Below are 20,748 nucleotides of genomic sequence, written 5' to 3' on the forward strand. Positions count from 1 at the left end.
TTCTCTGGTTATCTGGAAAGATTAATACAGGTAGTTCTTGATTGATGCAATAGTTATGTTCCAGGAATTGGTTGTGTAAATCAAACACTATTTTCCACAGAGTGTACATGATGGGTACAATTTCTGTGGAATGACATTAATCAAGTCTTAGCATACTGCAGAAGCACCACCTATGCTCATGTATTCAACACAATATATTCACAGAAAACATCAGCTCCAGTGTGAAGCATTATAAATTGATTTCAATGACTTCATTGTATGACCAAAGGGACTTGCAACACAGATAACTGAAATGTTTTTGTCATTATAACATCACTTCAGTTGTCATTAGTCGCTTTATCATGGATGTTATCGTTATGGATCATCTGCATTGGCTAAACCTTCAAGCACTTGGTCAGTAAATGCTTCTCTTTGTACCATTACAATACACAAGTCACTCAAGTCACATTATTCCGAATTTGCAAGTTCATAAATTGAGAAATGTTGTTATTCCATCTATAACATTAATCCAAGAACACGTAAAATGTATTTGCGTAAATTGAGAACTGCCTGTACATATATTTTAAGTATAAATCTTGCATTAGAGTGAAAAGAAATATATACAACAGTTGTAAAACATACACGAATGTAAGTTAAGACACATAAAGTGGAAGGCTGTTGTTTTGGTTTTAAAGTGCATTACTATACAAAACACTCTTACTACATATAAATTATCATGAATACACAGCCCTGCCAAATCTAATTTATCATGAAGAGTTAGTCTTACTGAATGTAAATGATCTTGCATATGTAATTCTGCTTAACATAAGTTATGAGTACTTAATCATACTAAATATCAATAATAATAGATACTCAGTCATAGGAAACATAAATAATTATGCATACTCAGACATATGAATATGTTGTTATATTCAGTTGTACTGATTATAAATTATCTTGCATACCCAATTAACCTTTGTTACTAAATATAGCTTATTATACATACTTAGTTATACTAAATATAGGTTATTATAAACGTGTAGTCATACTAAATATAAATTTCCAAGGAAGAATAATCATATGATTAGTATTAATTAATAATGAATTATTACCGATTCTCAATAGCACTAAATAAGTTATGCATACTCAGTTTAAATCATCATGTATATTTTTTGTAATAAATTCTTCCAGTGGTTAAGCTGAGGACTGTTGATGTTCAAACCTGGTCACAGTACTTGTGATAAGGCTACAAATTGTTCATTGTACATTAAACTTTGTGTTTAGCAATAAATGTACTAAACATAAATTGTCATACATACTCAGTCTAATAAATAAATTATGTTTTCAGCATTACTAAATGTACTGCCTATATATGTGTGTGTATATATATATACACTAAACAATTAATTACTTGTAGTTTTAATTTACTATAATTATGTTAGTGTGATGAGGACATAAAGACATGTTTTACAGTTTTGTTTTGAAATTTCATAGCTAGTATGAAACCTTTGCTAAATCTAAGCAGTTAAAAAGAAAATATTAATGATAACATTAAATTTATGTGATAGTAAATTATGAACTAAGATTATCTTTCCTAATGTTTTTCTTAATTTGAAGTAAGTCTGACAGCTTCAAGTTGGGTTATCCAAACTGTAATTATCTTTCAAAAATGATAATCCCATCTGTAAAATTGCAATGTCCTTGCCTGTTTTATGTAGGTTTTGGAAGTGAGGCTGATCCAAGTTGCACAATTCTCCAGTATTGGGCAAAGATTGAGGTAAGTTTAACTTAAAAGGTTTGTGTATATGTATATTACAGACTTTATGGGTAAGCACTGACTGTCAGACTCAATGTATGAATGAAATAAACAATTATATTTACCCATGAATTTTCAGTTTAACAATATGTATATACATGCATACTTGTGTGTGATGTGATAACTATATAGGACTATATCTTTATACACATCTCCTAAGAGATATATTAACATTCCATCTCCACAGATTTTTAACAAATTTCAGAAGGATACACAGGCCAACATTGGAAAATTCAGTAAGGTTTCACCATCCTGATTGTAACCGCTGCTACTGTAATTTCATCTTTTTATTTAACATAGCCTTGGCTAAGCGTGGATCATCCAATTAGTTGATTCAGTTTATTGTATTGAAATTCTTTAGATCTCATCCACCTTTTATTCAATATAAACAGGGATTATCACAGTAGCATACTCAGTTTCTTGTACTAAAATATTTGTAGATTCTTGAGATTCAAAGAATCTAGCATGTATGATATACGAACCTCGAAATCGTTGCTTCCTGCATTTTACTCTTTGTATGTGTAAAAAAATTTATTTATAATAAAAGATGTTATCTCGTATGCAACTTGAGTAAAATAAACAGATTATACTTATTGTAAAAAAGAAGAAAAAATCTTGTATAATGTTTAATTTTAATTGTTGGAAATTAAAAGTATTTTTTAAAACATGCAAAAATAAGTATCTAAAGCATGACAATACTGGTATTCATAAATATACAATAAATGTTAAAGTTCACTAGATTGAGTACCTTTTTTCTAAAATAAATTGCAAATATTTTAAATTATAATAAATTTTCTTGATCCATACTCTGAACAGACAGATTCTAGATGTTGTGAGGGTAGAGGTCACAACTAGACCTTTACTAGCACTAGTGATAAATTTATATTACTTTCATGATTTAATTTAATTACAACTGCACAACTTATAACTTTAGTCCTTATTTCTAGAAAGGTGATGTATATGAAAATAACAGTTAATGATAATTTACTTGACCCATACTCTGAACAGACAGATTCTAGATGTTGTGAGGGTAGAGGTCATAACTAGACCTTTACTAGCACTAGTGATAAATTTATATTACTTTCATGGTTTAATTTAATTACAACTGCACTACTTGTAACTTTAGTCCTTATTTCTAGAAAGGTGATGTATATGAAAATAACAGTTAATGATAATTTACGATGTTGTAATTAAAATTCTATATTTACAAAGCAAATGATAAACTCCATACCTAAATTCATGGCTTAATGTTTATAAACAGGATATACCTGTTTTCAGATTTTACATCTTCAATTATGCTGTCATGGTAATTGCATTTTTGCCTGTCTTGGGCATCAACAAAATTAAAAACATCTGTCTCAGGAATAATCTAACTTCAAAACTAGAAATATTGATTCTGTAACAAGGGTTACAGATGTTATAAAGTTACAAATGTTATAAAAGGTGCAGGTGTTCTGAGTAATATTAACTGATGAAAAACAAAATTTCAAAACCTAAACAAATTGCAGAGATGCCAACTATTTCAAATGACTGAGCGTAATGATTGTAGACAGAGCCCTTTATCATTTGCGGCTACTAGGCCTGACCAATGTCTCTAAGCTGTTTATTATTATATAATTTTTATTACTTTTATAGATTGCTCATTTATGACTCTGTTTTGTGTACTTAATAAATAAATTTTAAAAAATTCGTTTGAAATTGTCTTATTTAGTTCAGAGTGAAAAACATACTGGTAAAACAACATTGAACATGCACAAACAGTAAGCAGAAGAAGCCTTGTGTAAGGACTAGTTTATATCATGTTTATGACACTTATTGTAATAGTTTTGCAGTTGTTGCAGCCTTTGTTTTCATGAGAATGTCTCTGGATGGTTGGGAGTAATAACAACATTGTCCATTTGACTGCATACACATCTTGTGTGTTATAATACTTCTCAAAACTGAGGTGCTCAAGTTTGGTCTGAACTTGCCTTTGTTTTTAGTTACTAAACTAAATATCCTTTCACTGTCAGCATTAGAATGGAGGATTGTAAGAATTCCAAGCATAACCCCACACAGAATGTCATATTTCTGGTTGCCATTTCCATCCTTAACAGTAGACAGCTGAACCCAAAACTTGTCAACATTCAACTGAAGGACAGTTTCTGAGAAAGTATCAATTTGATAGTTCAAATATTGTCCTTCCAACCTGTCAGTAGTGTCGTGCTCATGTGTATTGACAAGGACAGGATACCTGTCTGTGAAGAAGCGTAGAGAAAAGAAATCTTTGCCGACTTTCAGTTTTGGATCAGCAACCTCTGCATGAATCAGAAGTTCATCATTTAGAAGGAAATGTTTCATCATGTAATTTGTAGCTGCAATATAGTATTTCTTGACACTGATGTAGAAGCTGATCAGGTCCAGGTCCTTTTTATATTTAACAATGTATTTCTTGGCAGCATTTGCAATAGAAACTGCCTCATAAGATTTGTATAAGGATTCATTGTAGTTAAGTTCAGTGATGTTGCCTTCAAGATATTCTGGCTTGATGTATCTGACAAGAATATTTTTAACTTGTGTAATCAGAATTCTATTCATAATGTGTATGCAAGGTTCTTATTTTTGCAACATCAAATTGGCTTGCTCAAATAGAGGAATTGCAGACTGAAGAAAAAGACAAAATAACAAGTTCATTTTGTTGTCCAAGAAAACTGTTAACTTATCTAACTTGCTCCGCACATAACTTTTCTTGGTTACTTCCTTGCTAGCTTTCGTTTTCTTCTTTTTTCATTGATTGTCTTTTCTTTAGTTCAAGGCCAGGCTGCCTAAGCATATATTGAGTTATATCAAATGTTTCTTTGTCTGCTTTTGGACACTGTTGTCTTGTGTCCCTGTGTGGCTGGGAGGATATCCTGACTGTTAAAGTCTTGCTGCCTGACTGAGCTGCACGTTTAGATCCTTTTGAATCAAGTTTTTCCTTTTCACAGTGAAAATACTTCTTTAGTGGCTTCCACATGTCCAATATTTTGTTGAGACACACCCCATCTGATAGCCATCTTGTGTTAAGTTGTAGAATTTTTCTTGTTTATTTGTCATACAATCCTTGAAACTCTTTGAAATGTTGTTTTCTGCTAACACTTTTGTCCAGAAAATAGTAGATATCTGGGCAGGGCAGTTCTCTGGAAGCTTTCTGGGCAGTAATATTCTTGAGGTAACAGGCACAGCTCATGAAGTAAATGCTAGGCTGTTGTCTTGAGATGTGTCCCATCACACCTTTACCCCTATATATTCTCTCCTGTTGAAGCTTCTTTCCATTCCACCATTGTCAAAAGAGAACAAATGATTTTTCCAAGCAAAGGGTCAAGATATCGTACAACCACTGGATACAGTTTTGAGTCATCCATGTCTGTGAATGTGGTTCCCAGTGGCTCAGCAGTATGTCTGCAGACTTACAACGCTAAAAACCGGGTTTTGATATCCGTGGTGGACAGAGCACAGATAGCCCATTGTGTAGCTTTGTGCTTAATTCAAAACAACAACAACATGTCTGTGAATGCATCTGTTGCTAAACTGTAAACACTGTTAGTAAGTAACCAGAACCCTGGTTACTTGGAAGTATTAAAACCCAACAAAGTAATGGTATGGGTACTCTTAAGTATATATAAACAAATGAAGAAATTCACATACATGCACAGAACCCTAATGCATAAACACTGTTGTCTGAGTTGGGGCTTTGAAAGATGACTGGTCCAATTCCCAAATGCCTTTACTTTTAAATATATAGTACTATCTACCTTTCCCTTGTGCATGTAGTAAGTTGTTCATACTTCCTTACTTCAAATTTAATATTTGCTGTAGTCACTCAAGAAGAGTGATTTATGTTGGAAAAAAATGGGGTCTGGACCCTTAAATCCTTTTCTGAGATCTGTGCCTTCTACAGTAGTAAGGAGCACAGTTACACAATAATTAATTAGAAACATAAAGAAACAGCAATCTTATTATCTATTTATTTAACAATTTTGTAGACAGAAAGCAAATGATGGGCTCTGCCCCTTCTGTCTGGTTGCCAGTTCAAAATTAGTAACAGTAGCACATACTTTAGTTTTTGCAGTAATAAACACAAGATGATCAAGTTTATTAGCAATGTAAGTTGAACCAGAGTCCCTCAAACAAATTGCAAGAAACCTCACTTAACAGCAAACAAATATTATGACAATATTTTAATTACTTGGATAGTTGGAATGATCAAAAGTTGTAAATTATCATAAATCATAATTTTGATTAGCTGATTAATTTTTTTGTGATATCAGTTTAATAATAATTTCAATGAATTAGTTGTTGGAATAATTAAAATGAGTAATAATCAGAAAACTAATTATGATCAGTTAATTATTATTATGGCAGTAACTGATTAACTGTAACTTTGATTAGTTTAAAAGACATTAGTCAGTGTTATCTTTGTACTTAGGTAATCAATTAAAAATCCTCCATCTCTAATTCACTTATATCCTCATGTGTTGAGTTTGAGCTGAGACTAGCCTAGTAACTGTCTTATATTGAAGGTCTGTAGGTCTTCCAGGTTTAATGAATACTGTGATACTTTCAGATTATAGGGTACTGAACTGTAGACAAATGGGAAATAAAATTATGATTTTATCAAATAGAGTTGCATTTTTTTCTTTACAGAATATATAACTAATCTAGATAATATTTATTATCAATATTATCCCCTTCTATTTCCATTTATAAAGGTAACTTTTAGAAAGTACTGATGTATTGAGATGGATGGATAGAGAGATGCACTTTTTTATGGAATACAAAACTTCATTTTTCTATGAAGGTTGCTTATAAGCTAATAAAATCTTTAATGATACTTTGCATTTACTCCATTGTTCTAACCACATCACATTAATTCTTGATTGAAGGAACCATCTCTGGCCTTACAGGTTGCATGTTCTACACATGCTTGTCTTACAGAATTTTCAGTTCAGGATTTCTTATATTAAAATGAATGTATCATATTGGAAATATTTACTTCAAGTATATCAAATAAAATTCAAATAGAAACTTTAATGACTCTTATTAACTCCTCTCTTTGCAAACTGGATTATTATGTGAAAAAATGTAAACCAAGGATTAAGTGAATATAATACTGAAATGTGGTAATGGGATTCTGCTAGAATTTCTGTATAAAGAGGACTTTTGGTCTGGACATTTATTATCTTACTTTACTGGCTCCAATTCTTATGAAAGCAAGGATTTTAAGATCTATCTTTAGTTTTGACCTACATGTTATAATTATGATTGCTTTAAGAAATCCTAACACCTGATTAGCCCAAAACTGCAAGATCAGCTGGTTTTTTTACGTCATAAAATTCTAGTATGAAAATAAATATTGAGAGGTTGGATACATTATTGGATCTACAGTATGTTACAGTTAAGAACTGAGAAAAAAACTGAAACTCTGCTTTAAATTGAGTTTGACCAGTTTATTTTGAATTGGTTATCTCTTAGGCTTACTATATATAAGCTGGCTGTACAAGATTCTCTTTTATAATTACTATCAAAGAAACACACCAATAACTTCACTGCACATCTAAAGAATATATTAGTATATTTAGCAACCATTAATAGCCTATCAATATTATTGCATTGTTTTTCTTCTCAGTGTCTTTTCTATATTTATGTTTGTAGAAGTAAGTACATATCTACACATTACTTGTAAGAGAATTTTGTATTATATTTTAAAATTAAATTGGAGATTCTTTAATGGTATTTTCATGTTTTGGTAACACAATTGGTGCATGTTAAGGTCCTGCTAATAAACAAACTTAGAAAATTTAAATTTTTTATGTTCAGTCTGTATAAACTTGCCTAGTTTATGAAGTAGAAATATAAAGAACTCGAGTGAAGGTACAGTTATTAACATAATTCTTATTGATATTAGGCCAAGTTTTGTAAGAACATGACTCGGGCAAGAGAATTATGGAACAACATTATTAACCAAGGACGAGGGTCCGGAGTTAGGATTTGGCTAGAGTATGCTAACTTAGAAAGGTAATACTTTATTTTTTATAAGCATTAGTTTAAATAAATTGTGAGGGATAACAGTTGTATTAATGAATGCATGTTTATTTGTCAGTTATCTAGTATTTTCTTCTCAGTGAGGCTCAAATTTTATACCAGTTTTATTTTAGTTTATTAACATTAACTTTTGTCTTGTTCTTCATTTGTTACTTCATTGTTGCTTCTTGACTTATTGTGTTTCTTGCTTTGCCCCATTTCTTACAAATGCTTATCTTCAGCATGACCTTGGTCTAAGGTTTGAGAATTAAACAAAGGGTTCTACTTTTCCAATGTTTTCAGCAGTTTTTAAACATCTGTTAACAATGTTTCAGTGATAATTTTAATAAATAATTCATACTACTATATTTTCATTATTGATTATTTGTATCTTGAAGAATCCTATATTTGATTTGTACAGGTGTGTGCTCTAAGAATGATGGCTTTCCTTACAGTTTAATATATTATCTTAAGCTCTTTTATAATATCTCTTTTGAAGAAGTAATGGTGCACTTTACTATATAGGTGGTTAATTCTGTAAACAATGTCATGTATGAGAAAACCTGCCACATTAATTACATTTTCACAAAAATGCTTTGACAAGATATTAATATAAAAAGAAAAAATAGCATGAACATATTGTATTTCCAAGTACTGTCGCGTCAAGAATTTTATTGTTATAGTGTCTAATAATTAGATGTAGTGAGAAGCTTTGGTATAAGGATCCATAACTGTTAATGTGTAAGAAGAATGATTGCTAACATTTTTTTATGAAGGGAAATACAGTTAAATACAATGTGGTGTTATATTAATTTCATTATCACTTTTATAACTAACTGTTGTTTCTTCCTACTACATTTTAATTTTAACATTTCAAGTTAACATTTACCAAAGGGAATGTTGCTGTAAGTATATTGCATTTTTAGCTTTCAACAAAGATCCAAAAATTCACAATCATAGTAAATGAACGACATACGTGTATATAATAATTAATAGCTTCATACCATTTAAAAGAATTGTATAGTTTTACATTTGCTAAGATTTATAAAGTTTACTGTTAAACTGTACTTATAAGAAACACAAAATGTGCAAAAGTAAAGTAGCATATCACATTTGTATGTGTGTGTGTGTGTATGTGCAATGGAATTTTGGCTGTGTTATATGTGTGGGATTCCAGTATTGTGTTTGTATAACACATAAACTAGTTTATTGTTTAGTTTTAAATTAAATATTAATATTTAAAATATTAAATGTATTTGTTAATATTCTAAGTTCATATAGATGATTGAGTAATTTGATTGCATTTCTTAAACTATGTGACAAAACGTTTTATTTGTTGGAGAAGATTTACTACAGTGTTAGCAATAAAACCCATTTAACTGGCAAAGTTTATTTTTCTTTAACCTACAGGGAAAAACAGAAGTTTCTCATTAAAATGTTGCAAGCAATAATTCAGTAATTTGGTATATCAAATTAAACATCACAGAACTTTACCACTTTATTTTATGATGTAGTTTGTGAGTTTTATAAAATTGTACTAACACTGTACTTAAAATTGTATGTAATCTGTACTATGTATTAAAAGCTATGCCAACAACTTATTTTCTCAACTGTTACAACTCGCCTATTAATAGGTTGTATGTATATGGAACCTACAGCCAAACTCAGAATATATTTATCTTGTGTGTATATATTTGCTATAAACACTTAAAGCTAACCTCTATTAAATAATTTTTATGACTAGTCAACACTGTAAGTTTAATTTTTTTCATTCAGCTGCTGAATCTTGAAGGTTCACAATTTCTGATTGTCAGTCACTGCTTCTTGGCTATTTTACTCTTGAGTCCAGGCAGTATTATCCTTTTGGGATACAAAGGGTAGATAACAAGTTCAAAGCTATAGCCACATAAACCTGGGAAGGAGATTACTAGCTTTTATTGTGTGTTGTGACAAAGAAATACTTCGTTGATCTTCTTTGTGAAAAACAGGTCATCTACCAGGTGTCTATTGTTACATTTCACATAATCGTAAGATCTTTATAGTGGAAAATAGGTTGTCAACTGGACTGTCTACTGTTAAGTTTTATGTAATTGGTAGACCTTTGTTGTGGAAAACAGGCTGTCTACGGTTAAATTTTATATAATTGAGAGACCTTTGCTGTGGAATACAGGTTGTTTACAAGGCTGTCTGTTACACTTTATATAATTGATAGACCTTTGTTATGGAAAATAGGTTGTGTGCCAGGCTTTCTACTGTAAAATTTTATGTAATTGATAGATCTTTGTTGTGGAAAATAAAATGTCTACTGTGCTGTCTCTGTAAAATTTTATGTAATTGATAGACCTATGTTGTCGTCTACAGGCTGTCTCTGTAAAATTTTATGTAATTGATAGACCTTTGTTGTCGAATACAGGTTCTCTACCAGGCTGTCTACTGTTAAATTTTATGTAACTGATGAACCTTTATTGTGTAAAATAGATTGTCTACTAGGCTCTCTACTGTCAAATTGTATGTAACTGATGGGCCTTTGTTGTGGAATACAAACTGTATACTGTAAAATTTTATGTAATTGATAGATCTTTGTTGTGGAAAATAGGTTGTCTACTGTAGAGTCTGTAAAATTTTATGTAATTGATAGACCTTCATTGTTGAATACAGATTCTCTACCAGGCTGTCTACTGTTAAATTTTATGTAACTGATGGACCTTTATTGCATAAAATAGGTTGTCTACTGGGCTGTCTATTGTTAAATTTTGTGTAACTGATGGACCTTTATTGCATAAAATAGGTTGTCTACTGTTGAATTTTATGTAATTGATAGACCTTTGTTATAAAACACAGGTTGTCTACCGTTAAATTTTATGTAATTGATAGACCTTTGTTGTCAAATACAGATTGTCTACCAGCCAGTGTACTGTTTAATTTTATGTAACTGATGGGCCTTTGTTGTGGAATACAGGCTATATACTGTAAAATTTTATGTAATTGATAGACCTTTGTTGTCAAATACGGGTTTTCTACCAGGCTGTCTACTGTTAAATTTTATGTAACTGATGGACCTTTCTTGTGGAATACAGGTTGTCTGTTAGGCTGTCTACTGTTAAATTTTATGTAACTGATGGACCTTTATTGCATAAAATAGTTTGTCTACTGGGCTGTCTATTGTTAAATTTTGTGTAACTGATGGGACTTTGTTGTGGAATACAGGTTGTCTATCAGGCTGTCTATTGTTAAATTTTGTGTAACTGATGGGACTTCGTTGTGGAATACAGGTTGTCTACCAGGCTTTCTACTGCTACATTTTATGTAACTGATGGACCATTGTTGTGGAGTACTGTTAAATTTTATATAATTGACAGACTTTGTTGTTGAAAACAGGTTGTCTGTTCTAAAATTTAAAATAAACAAATTACTTGTGTTGTGGAAAATATGCTGTCAACTTGGGTGTTTAGTGTGCAAAAATTCAAAAGTTTTGATATTTGTTATACTGTATAGTGTGCCCAAGGACTGTTTGCTCATGGATGTTGCATACAGGATAGATATTTAATGTGCAAAATAGTATGCTCTTAAAATGTATACACACTTTAGACATGTGCTGTATCCAATAGTTTGCCTATTACACTGGTTTCTATTTTACTGTGTCAAGTAGTTTGTCCACTGAGATGTTGGATTTTATATATTTGTTAGATATTTACTGTTATCAAGTAGTTTGTCCACTGAAATGTTGGAATTTATGTATTTGTTAGATATTTACTGTTATCAAGTAGTTTGTCTATTCAAATGTTGGATTTTATGTATTTCTTAGATATTCACTGTGTCAAGTAGTTTGTATACTGAGATGTTGGATTTCATGTACTTGTTAGATATTCACTGTGTCAAGTAGTTTGTCCACTGAGATGTTGGATTTCATGTACTTGTTAGATATTCACTGTTATCAAGTAGTTTGTCCACTGAGATGTTGGATTTTATGTATTTGTTAGATATTTACTGTTATCAAGTAGTTTGTCTATTGAGATGTTGGATTTTATGTATTTGTTAGATATTTACTGTTATCAAGTAGTTTGTATACTGAGATGTTGGATTTTATGTACTTGTTAGATATTCACTGTATCAAGTAGTTTGTCCACTGAGATGTTGGATTTCATGTACTTGTTAGATATTTACTGTTATCAAGTAGTTTGTCTACTGAGATGTTGTTGTTTGTCTACTGAGATGATTTTATGTACTTGTTAGATATTTACTGTGTCAAGTAGTTTGTCTACTGAGATGTTGGATTTTATGTACTTGTTAGATATTCACTGTGTCAAGTAGTTTGTCCACTGACATGTTGGATTTCATGTACTTGTTAATTATTTACTGTGTCAAGTAGTTTGTCCACTGACATGTTGGATTTCATGTACTTGTTAGATATTCACTGTGTCTAGAAGTTTGTCCACTGAGATGTTGGATTTCATGTACTTGTTAATTATTTACAGTGCCAAGTAGTTTGTCCACTGAGATGTTGGATTTCATGTACTTGTTAGATATTTACTGTCAAGTAGTTTGTCCACTGAGATGTTGGATTTCATGTACTTGTTAGATATTCACTGTGTCAAGTAGTTTGTCTACTGAAATGCTGGATTTTTTGTACTTGTTAATTATTTACTGTGCCAAGTAGTTGGATTTTATATACTTGTTAGATATTTACTGTGCCAAGTAGTTTGTCCACTGAGATGTTGGATTTCATGTACATGTTAATTATTTACTGTGTCAAGTAGTTTGTCCACTGAGATGTTGGATTTAATGTACTAGTTAGATATTTACTGTGCTAAGTAGTTTCTCCACTGAGATGTTAGATTTCATGTACTTGTTAGATATTCACTGTTATCAAGTAGTTTGTCCACTGAGATGTTGGATTTCATGTACTTCTTATATATTCACTGTTATCAAGTAGTTTGTCCAATAAGATGTTGGATTTCATGTATTTGTTAGATATTTACTGTTATCAAGTAGTTTGTCCACTGAAATGTTGGATTTTATGTATTTGTTAGATATTTACTGTCATCAAGTAGTTTGTCTACTGAGATGTTGGATTTCATGTACTTGTTAGATATTCACTGTGTCAAGTAGTTTGTCCACTGAGATGTTGGATTTTATGTACTTGTTAGATATTCACTGTGTCAAGTAGTTTGTCCACTGAGATGTTGGATTTTATGTACTTGTTAGATATTCACTGTGTCAAGTAGTTTGTCCACTGAGATGTTGGATTTTATGTACTTGTTAGATATTCACTGTGTCAAGTAGTTTGTCCACTGAGATGTTGGATTTTATGTACTTGTTAGATATTCACTGTGTCAAGTAGTTTGTCCACTGAGATGTTGGATTTCATGTACTTGTTAGATATTCACTGTGTCAAGTAGTTTGTCCACTGAGATGTTGGATTTCATGTACTTGTTAATATTTACTGTGCCAAGTAGTTTACTGAGATTTATATACTACTTGTTAGATATTTACTGTACCAAGTAGTTTGTCCACTGAGATGTTGGATTTTATGTACTTGTTAGATATTTACTGTTATCAAGTAGTTTGTCCACTGAGATGTTGGATTTTATGTATTTGTTAGATATTTACTGTTATCAAGTAGTTTGTCCACTGAAATGTTGGATTTTATGTATTTCTTAGATATTTACTGTTATCAAGTAGTTTGTCTACTGAGATGTTGGATTTCATGTACTTGTTAGATATTTACTGTTATCAAATAGTTTGTCTACTGAGATGTTGGATTTCATGTACTTGTTAGATATTTACTGTGTCAAGTAGTTTGTTTACTGAGATGTTGGATTTTATGTACTTGTTAGATATTCACTGTGTCAAGTAGTTTGTCCACTGACATGTTGGATTTCATGTACTTGTTAATTATTTACTGTGTCAAGTAGTTTGTCCACTGACATGTTGAATTTCATGTACTTGTTAGATATTCACTGTGTCTAGAAGTTTGTCCACTGAGATGTTGGATTTCATGTACTTGTTAATTATTTACAGTGCCAAGTAGTTTGTCCACTGAGATGTTGGATTTCATGTACTTGTTAGATATTTACTGTCAAGCAGTTTGTCCACTGAGATGTTGGATTTCATGTACTTGTTAGAAATTCACTGTGTCAAGTAGTTTGTCTACTGAAATGCTGGATTTTTTGTACTTGTTAATTATTTACTGTGCCAAGTAGTTGGATTTTATATACTTGTTAGATATTCCCGGTGTCAAGTAGTTTGTCCACTGATATGTTGGATTTTATGTACTTGTTAGATATTCACTGTGTCAAGTAGTTTGTCCACTGATATGTTGGATTTTATGTACTTGTTAGATATTCACTGTGTCTAGTAGTTTGTCCACTGAGATGTTGGATTTCATGTACTTGTTAGATATTCACTGTGTCAAGTAGTTTGTCCACTGAGATGTTGGATTTCATGTACTTGTTAATTATTTACTGTGCCAAGTAGTTGGATTTTATATACTTGTTAGATATTTACTGTACCAAGTAGTTTGTCCACTGAGATGTTGGATTTTATGTATTTGTTAGATATTTACTGTTATCAAGTAGTTTGTCCACTGAGATGTTGGATTTCATGTACTTGTTAGATATTTACTGTTATCAAATAGTTTGTCTACTGAGATGTTGGATTTCATGTACTTGTTAGATATTTACTGTGTCAAGTAGTTTGTTTACTGAGATGTTGGATTTCATGTACTTGTTAGATATTTACTGTGTCAAGTAGTTTGTCCACTGAGATGTTGGATTTCATGTACTTGTTAGATATTTACTGTGTCAAGTAGTTTGTCCACTGAGATGTTGGATTTCATGTACTTGTTAGATATTTACTGTGTCAAGTAGTTTGTCCACTGAGATGTTGGATTTCATGTACTTGTTAGATATTCACTGTGTCAAGTAGTTTGTCCACTGAGATGTTGGATTTCATGTACTTGTTAGATATTTACTGTGTCAAGTAGTTTGTCCACTGAGATGTTGGATTTCATGTACTTGTTAGATATTTACTGTGTCAAGTAGTTTGTCCACTGAGATGTTGGATTTCATGTACTTGTTAGATATTCACTGTGTCAAGTAGTTTGTCCACTGAGATGTTGGATTTTATGTACTTGTTAGATATTTACTGTGCCAAGTAGTTTGTCCACTGAGATGTTGGATTTCATGTACTTGTTAGATATTTACTGTGTCAAGTAGTTTGTCCACTGAGATGTTGGATTTCATGTACTTGTTAGATATTTACTGTGTCAAGTAGTTTGTCCACTGAGATGTTGGATTTTATGTACTTGTTAGATATTTACTGTGTCAAGTAGTTTGTCCACTGAGATGTTGGATTTCATGTACTTGTTAGATATTCACTGTTATCAAGTAGTTTGTCCACTGAGATGTTGGATTTCATGTACTTGTTAGATATTCACTGTTATCAAGTAGTTTGTCCAATAAGATGTTGGATTTCATGTATTTGTTAGATATTTACTGTTATGAAGTAGTTTGTCCACTGAAATGTTGGATTTTATGTATTTGTTAGATATTTACTGTCATCAAGTAGTTTGTCTACTGAGATGTTGGATTTCATGTACTTGTTAGATATTCACTGTGTCAAGTAGTTTGTCTACTGACATGTTGGATTTTATGTACTTGTTAGATATTCACTGTGTCAAGTAGTTTGTCCACTGAGATGTTGGATTTTATGTACTTGTTAGATATTCACTGTGTCAAGTAGTTTGTCCACTGAGATGTTGGATTTTATGTACTTGTTAGATATTCACTGTGTCAAGTAGTTTGTCCACTGAGATGTTGGATTTGTTGGATTTTATGTACTTGTTAGATATTCACTGTGTCAAGTAGTTTGTCCACTGAGATGTTGGATTTCATGTACTTGTTAGATATTCACTGTGTCAAGTAGTTTGTCCACTGAGATGTTGGATTTCATGTACTTGTTAATTATTTACTGTGCCAAGTAGTTGGATTTTATATACTTGTTAGATATTTACTGTATCAAGTAGTTTGTCCACTGAGATGTTGGATTTTATGTATTTGTTAGATATTTACTGTTATCAAGTAGTTTGTCCACTGAAATGTTGGATTTTATGTATTTGTTAGATATTTACTGTTATCAAGTAGTTTGTCTACTGAGATGTTGGATTTCATGTACTTGTTAGATATTTACTGTTATCAAATAGTTTGTCTACTGAGATGTTGGATTTCATGTACTTGATAGATATTTACTGTGTCAAGTAGTTTGTTTACTGAGATGTTGGATTTCATGTACTTGTTAGATATTTACTGTGTCAAGTAGTTTGTCCACTGAGATGTTGGATTTCATGTACTTGTTAGATATTTACTGTGTCAAGTAGTTTGTCCACTGAGATGTTGGATTTCATGTACTTGTTAGATATTTACTGTGTCAAGTAGTTTGTCCACTGAGATGTTGGATTTCATGTACTTGTTAGATATTCACTGTGTCAAGTAGTTTGTCCACTGAGATGTTGGATTTCATGTACTTGTTAGATATTTACTGTGCCAAGTAGTTTGTCCACTGAGATGTTGGATTTCATGTACTTGTTAGATATTTACTGTCAAGTAGTTTGTCCACTGAGATGTTGGATTTCATGTACTTGTTAGATATTCACTGTGTCAAGTAGTTTGTCCACTGAAATGCTGGATTTTTTGTACTTGTTAATTATTTACTGTGCCAAGTAGTTGGATTTTATATACTTGTTAGATATTTACTGTGCCAAGTAGTTTGTCCACTGAGATGTTGGATTTCATGTACTTGTTAGATATTTACTGTGTCAAGTAGTTTGTCCACTGAGATGTTGGATTTAATGTACTTGTTAGATATTTACTGTGCTAAGTAGTTTCTCCACTGAGATGTTGGATTTCATGTACTTGTTAGATATTCACTGTTATCAAGTAGTTTGTCCACTGAGATGTTGGATTTCATGTACTTGTTAGATATTCACTGTTATCAAGTAGTTTGTCCACTGAGATGTTGGATTTCATGTATTTGTTAGATATTTACTGTTATGAAGTAGTTTGTCCACTGAAATGTTGGATTTTATGTATTTGTTAGATATTTACTGTCATCAAGTAGTTTGTCTACTGAGATGTTGGATTTCATGTACTTGTTAGATATTCACTGTGTCAAGTAGTTTGTCTACTGAGATGTTGGATTTTATGTACTTGTTAGATATTCACTGTGTCAAGTAGTTTGTCCACTGACATGTTGGATTTTATGTACTTGTTAGATATTCACGGTGTCAAGTAGTTTGTCCACTGATATGTTGGATTTTATGTACTTGTTAGATATTCACTGTGTCAAGTAGTTTGTCCACTGATATGTTGGATTTTATGTACTTGTTAGATATTCACTGTGTCTAGAAGTTTGTCCACTGAGATGTTGGATTTCATGTACTTGCTAGATATTCACTGTGTCATGTAGTTTGTCCACTGAGATGTTGGATTTCATGTACTTGTTAATTATTTACTGTGCCAAGTAGTTTGGATTTTATATACTTGTTAGATATTTACTGTAAGTAGTTTGTCCACAAGTAGTTTGTCCACTGAGATGTTGGATTTTATGTATTTGTTAGATATTTACTGTTATCAAGTAGTTTGTCCACTGAGATGTTGGATTTTATGTATTTGTTAGATATTTACTGTTATCAAGTAGTTTGTCTACTGAGATGTTGGATTTCATGTACTTGTTAGATATTTACTGTTATCAAGTAGTTTGTCTACTGAGATGTTGGATTTCATGTACTTGTTAGATATTTACTGTGTCAAGTAGTTTGTTTACTGAGATGTTGGATTTTATGTACTTGTTAGATATTCACTGTGTCAAGTAGTTTGTCCACTGAGATGTTGGATTTCATGTACTTGTTAGATATTTACTGTGTCAAGTAGTTTGTCCACTGAGATGTTGGATTTCATGTACTTGTTAGATATTTACTGTGTCAAGTAGTTTGTCCACTGAGATGTTGGATTTCATGTACTTGTTAGATATTCACTGTGTCAAGTAGTTTGTCCACTGAAATGTTGGATTTTATGTACTTGTTAGATATTCACTGTGTCAAGTGGATTGTTGGATTTTATGTACTTGTTAGATATTTACTGTGCCAAGTAGTTGGATTTTATTTATGTACTTGTTAGATATTCACTGTGTCAAGTAGTTTGTCCACTGAGATGTTGGATTTTATGTACTTGTTAGATATTCACTGTGTCAAGTAGTTTGTCCACTGACATGTTGGATTTTATGTACTTGTTAGATATTCACTGTGTCAAGTAGTTTGTCCACTGAGATGTTGGATTTCATGTACTTGTTAGATATTCACTGTGTCAAGTAGTTTGTCCACTGAGATGTTGGATTTCATGTACTTGTTAATTATTTACTGTGCCAAGTAGTTGGATTTTATATACTTGTTAGATATTTACTGTATCAAGTAGTTTGTCCACTGAGATGTTGGATTTTATGTATTTGTTAGATATTTACTGTTATCAAGTAGTTTGTCCACTGAGATGTTGGATTTTATGTACTTGTTAGATATTTACTGTTATCAAGTAGTTTGTCTACTGAGATGTTGGATTTCATGTACTTGTTAGATATTTACTGTGTCAAGTAGTTTGTTTACTGAGATGTTGGATTTCATGTACTTGTTAGATATTTACTGTGTCAAGTAGTTTGTCCACTGAGATGTTGGATTTCATGTACTTGTTAGATATTTACTGTGTCAAGTAGTTTGTCCACTGAGATGTTGGATTTCATGTACATGTTAATTATTTACTGTGTCAAGTAGTTTGTCCACTGAGATGTTGGATTTCATGTATTTGTTAGATGTATGTAGTTTGTTGAGATATTTACTGTTAGATCAAGTAGTTTGTCCACTGAGATGTTGGATTTTATGTACTTGTTAGATATTTACTGTTATCAAGTAGTTTGTCCACTGAGATGTTGGATTTTATGTACTTCTTAGATATTCACTGTGTCAAGTAGTTTGTCACTGAGTGTTGGATTTTATGTACTTGTTAGATATTTACTGTGTCACTGAGATGTTGGATTTCATGTACTTGTTAATTATTCTCTGTGCCAAGTAGTTTGTCTACTGAGATGTTGGATTTCATGTACTTGTTAAATATTTACTGTGTCAAGTAGTTTGTCCACTGAGATGTTGGATTTCATGTACTTGTTAGATATTTACTGTGTCAAGTAGTTTGTCCACTGTGTTGGATTTTTTGTAGTTGTTAATTGTAGTTTGTCCACTGAGATGTTGGATTTCATGTACTTGTTAGATATTCACTGTGTCAAGTAGTTTGTCCACTGAGATGTTGGATTTTATGTACTTGTTAGATATTTACTGTGTCAAGTAGTTTGTCCACTGAGATGTTGGATTTTATGTACTTGTTAGATATTCACTGTGTCAAGTAGTTTGTCCACTGAGATGTTGGATTTCATGTACTTGTTAATTATTCTCTGTGTCAAGTAGTTTGTCTACTGAGATGTTGGATTTCATGTACTTGTTAGATATTTACTGTGTCATGAGATGTTGGATTTTATGTACTTGTTAGATATTTACTGTTATCAAGTAGTTTGTCCACTGAGATGTTGGATTTTATGTACTTGTTAGATATTTACTGTCAAGTAGTTTGTCCACTGAGATGTTGGATTTCATGTACTTGTTAGATATTTACTGTTATCAAGTAGTTTGTCCACTGAGATGTTGGATTTTATGTATTTGTTAGATATTTACTGTTATCAAGTAGTTTGTCCACTGAGATGTTGGATTTTATGTATTTGTTAGATATTTACTGTGTCAAGTAGTTTGTCCACTGAGATGTTGGATTTCATGTACTTGTTAGATATTTACTGTGTCAAGTAGTTTGTCCACTGAGATGTTGGATTTCATGTACTTGTTAGATATTCACTGTGTCAAGTAGTTTGTCCACTGAGATGTTGGATTTTATGTACTTGTTAGATATTCACTGTGTCAAGTAGTTTGTCTATTGACATGTTGGATTTTATGTACTTGTTAGATATTCACTGTGTCAAGTAGTTTGTCCACTGAGATGTTGGATTTTATGTACTTGTTAGATATTCACTGTGTCAAGTAGTTTGTCCACTGAGATGTTGGATTTCATGTACTTGTTAGATATTCACTGTGTCAAGTAGTTTGTCCACTGAGATGTTGGATTTCATGTACTTGTTAATATTTACTGTTAAGTAGTTTGCCACTGTAGTTTGGATTTTATATACTTGTTAGATATTTACTGTACCAAGTAGTTTGTCCACTGAGATGTTGGATTTTATGTATTTGTTAGATATTTACTGTTATGAAGTAGTTTGTCCACTGAAATGTTGGATTTTATGTATTTGTTAGATATTTACTGTTATCAAGTAGTTTGTCCACTGAGATGTTGGATTTTATGTACTTGTTAGATATTTACTGTTATCAAGTAGTTTGTCCACTGAGATGTTGGATTTCATGTACTTGTTAGATATTTACTGTGTCAAGTAGTTTGTCCACTGAGATGTTGGATTTTATGTACTTGTTAGATATTTACTGTGTCAAGTAGTTTGTCCACTGAGATGTTGGATTTCATGTACTTGTTAGTTATTTACTGTGTCAAGTAGTTTGTCCACTGAGATGTTGGATTTCATGTACTTGTTAGATATTCACTGTGTCAAGTAGTTTGTCCACTGAGATGTTGGATTTCATGTACTTGTTAGATATTCACTGTGTCAAGTAGTTTGTCCACTGAGATGTTGGATTTAATGTACTTGTTAGATATTTACTGTGTCAAGTAGTTTGTCCACTGAGATGTTGGTTTATTTACTGTTGTACTTGTTAGATATTTACTGTTAGATCAAGTAGTTTGTCCACTGAGATGTTG

General features: G+C 31.7%; 1 protein-coding gene across 4 annotated transcripts in view; it reads left to right on the forward strand.

Moving 5' to 3' along the window:
- Positions 1–20,748, forward strand: part of LOC143244316 (spliceosome associated factor 3, U4/U6 recycling protein-like) — a 159,828-nt gene that overhangs the window by 74,465 nt on the left and 64,615 nt on the right. For all 4 annotated transcript variants that reach the window (XM_076488754.1, XM_076488755.1, XM_076488752.1 and 1 more), the window contains exons 11-12: positions 1,698–1,756; positions 7,722–7,831. In XM_076488754.1, the coding sequence (XP_076344869.1) occupies positions 1,698–1,756; positions 7,722–7,831 (169 nt within the window). The remainder of the gene's footprint in view (positions 1–1,697; positions 1,757–7,721; positions 7,832–20,748) is intronic.

The sequence above is a fragment of the Tachypleus tridentatus genome, chromosome 2, assembly GCF_004210375.1.
Source record: "Tachypleus tridentatus isolate NWPU-2018 chromosome 2, ASM421037v1, whole genome shotgun sequence".
NCBI classification, from domain to species: Eukaryota; Metazoa; Arthropoda; class Merostomata; order Xiphosura; family Limulidae; genus Tachypleus; species Tachypleus tridentatus.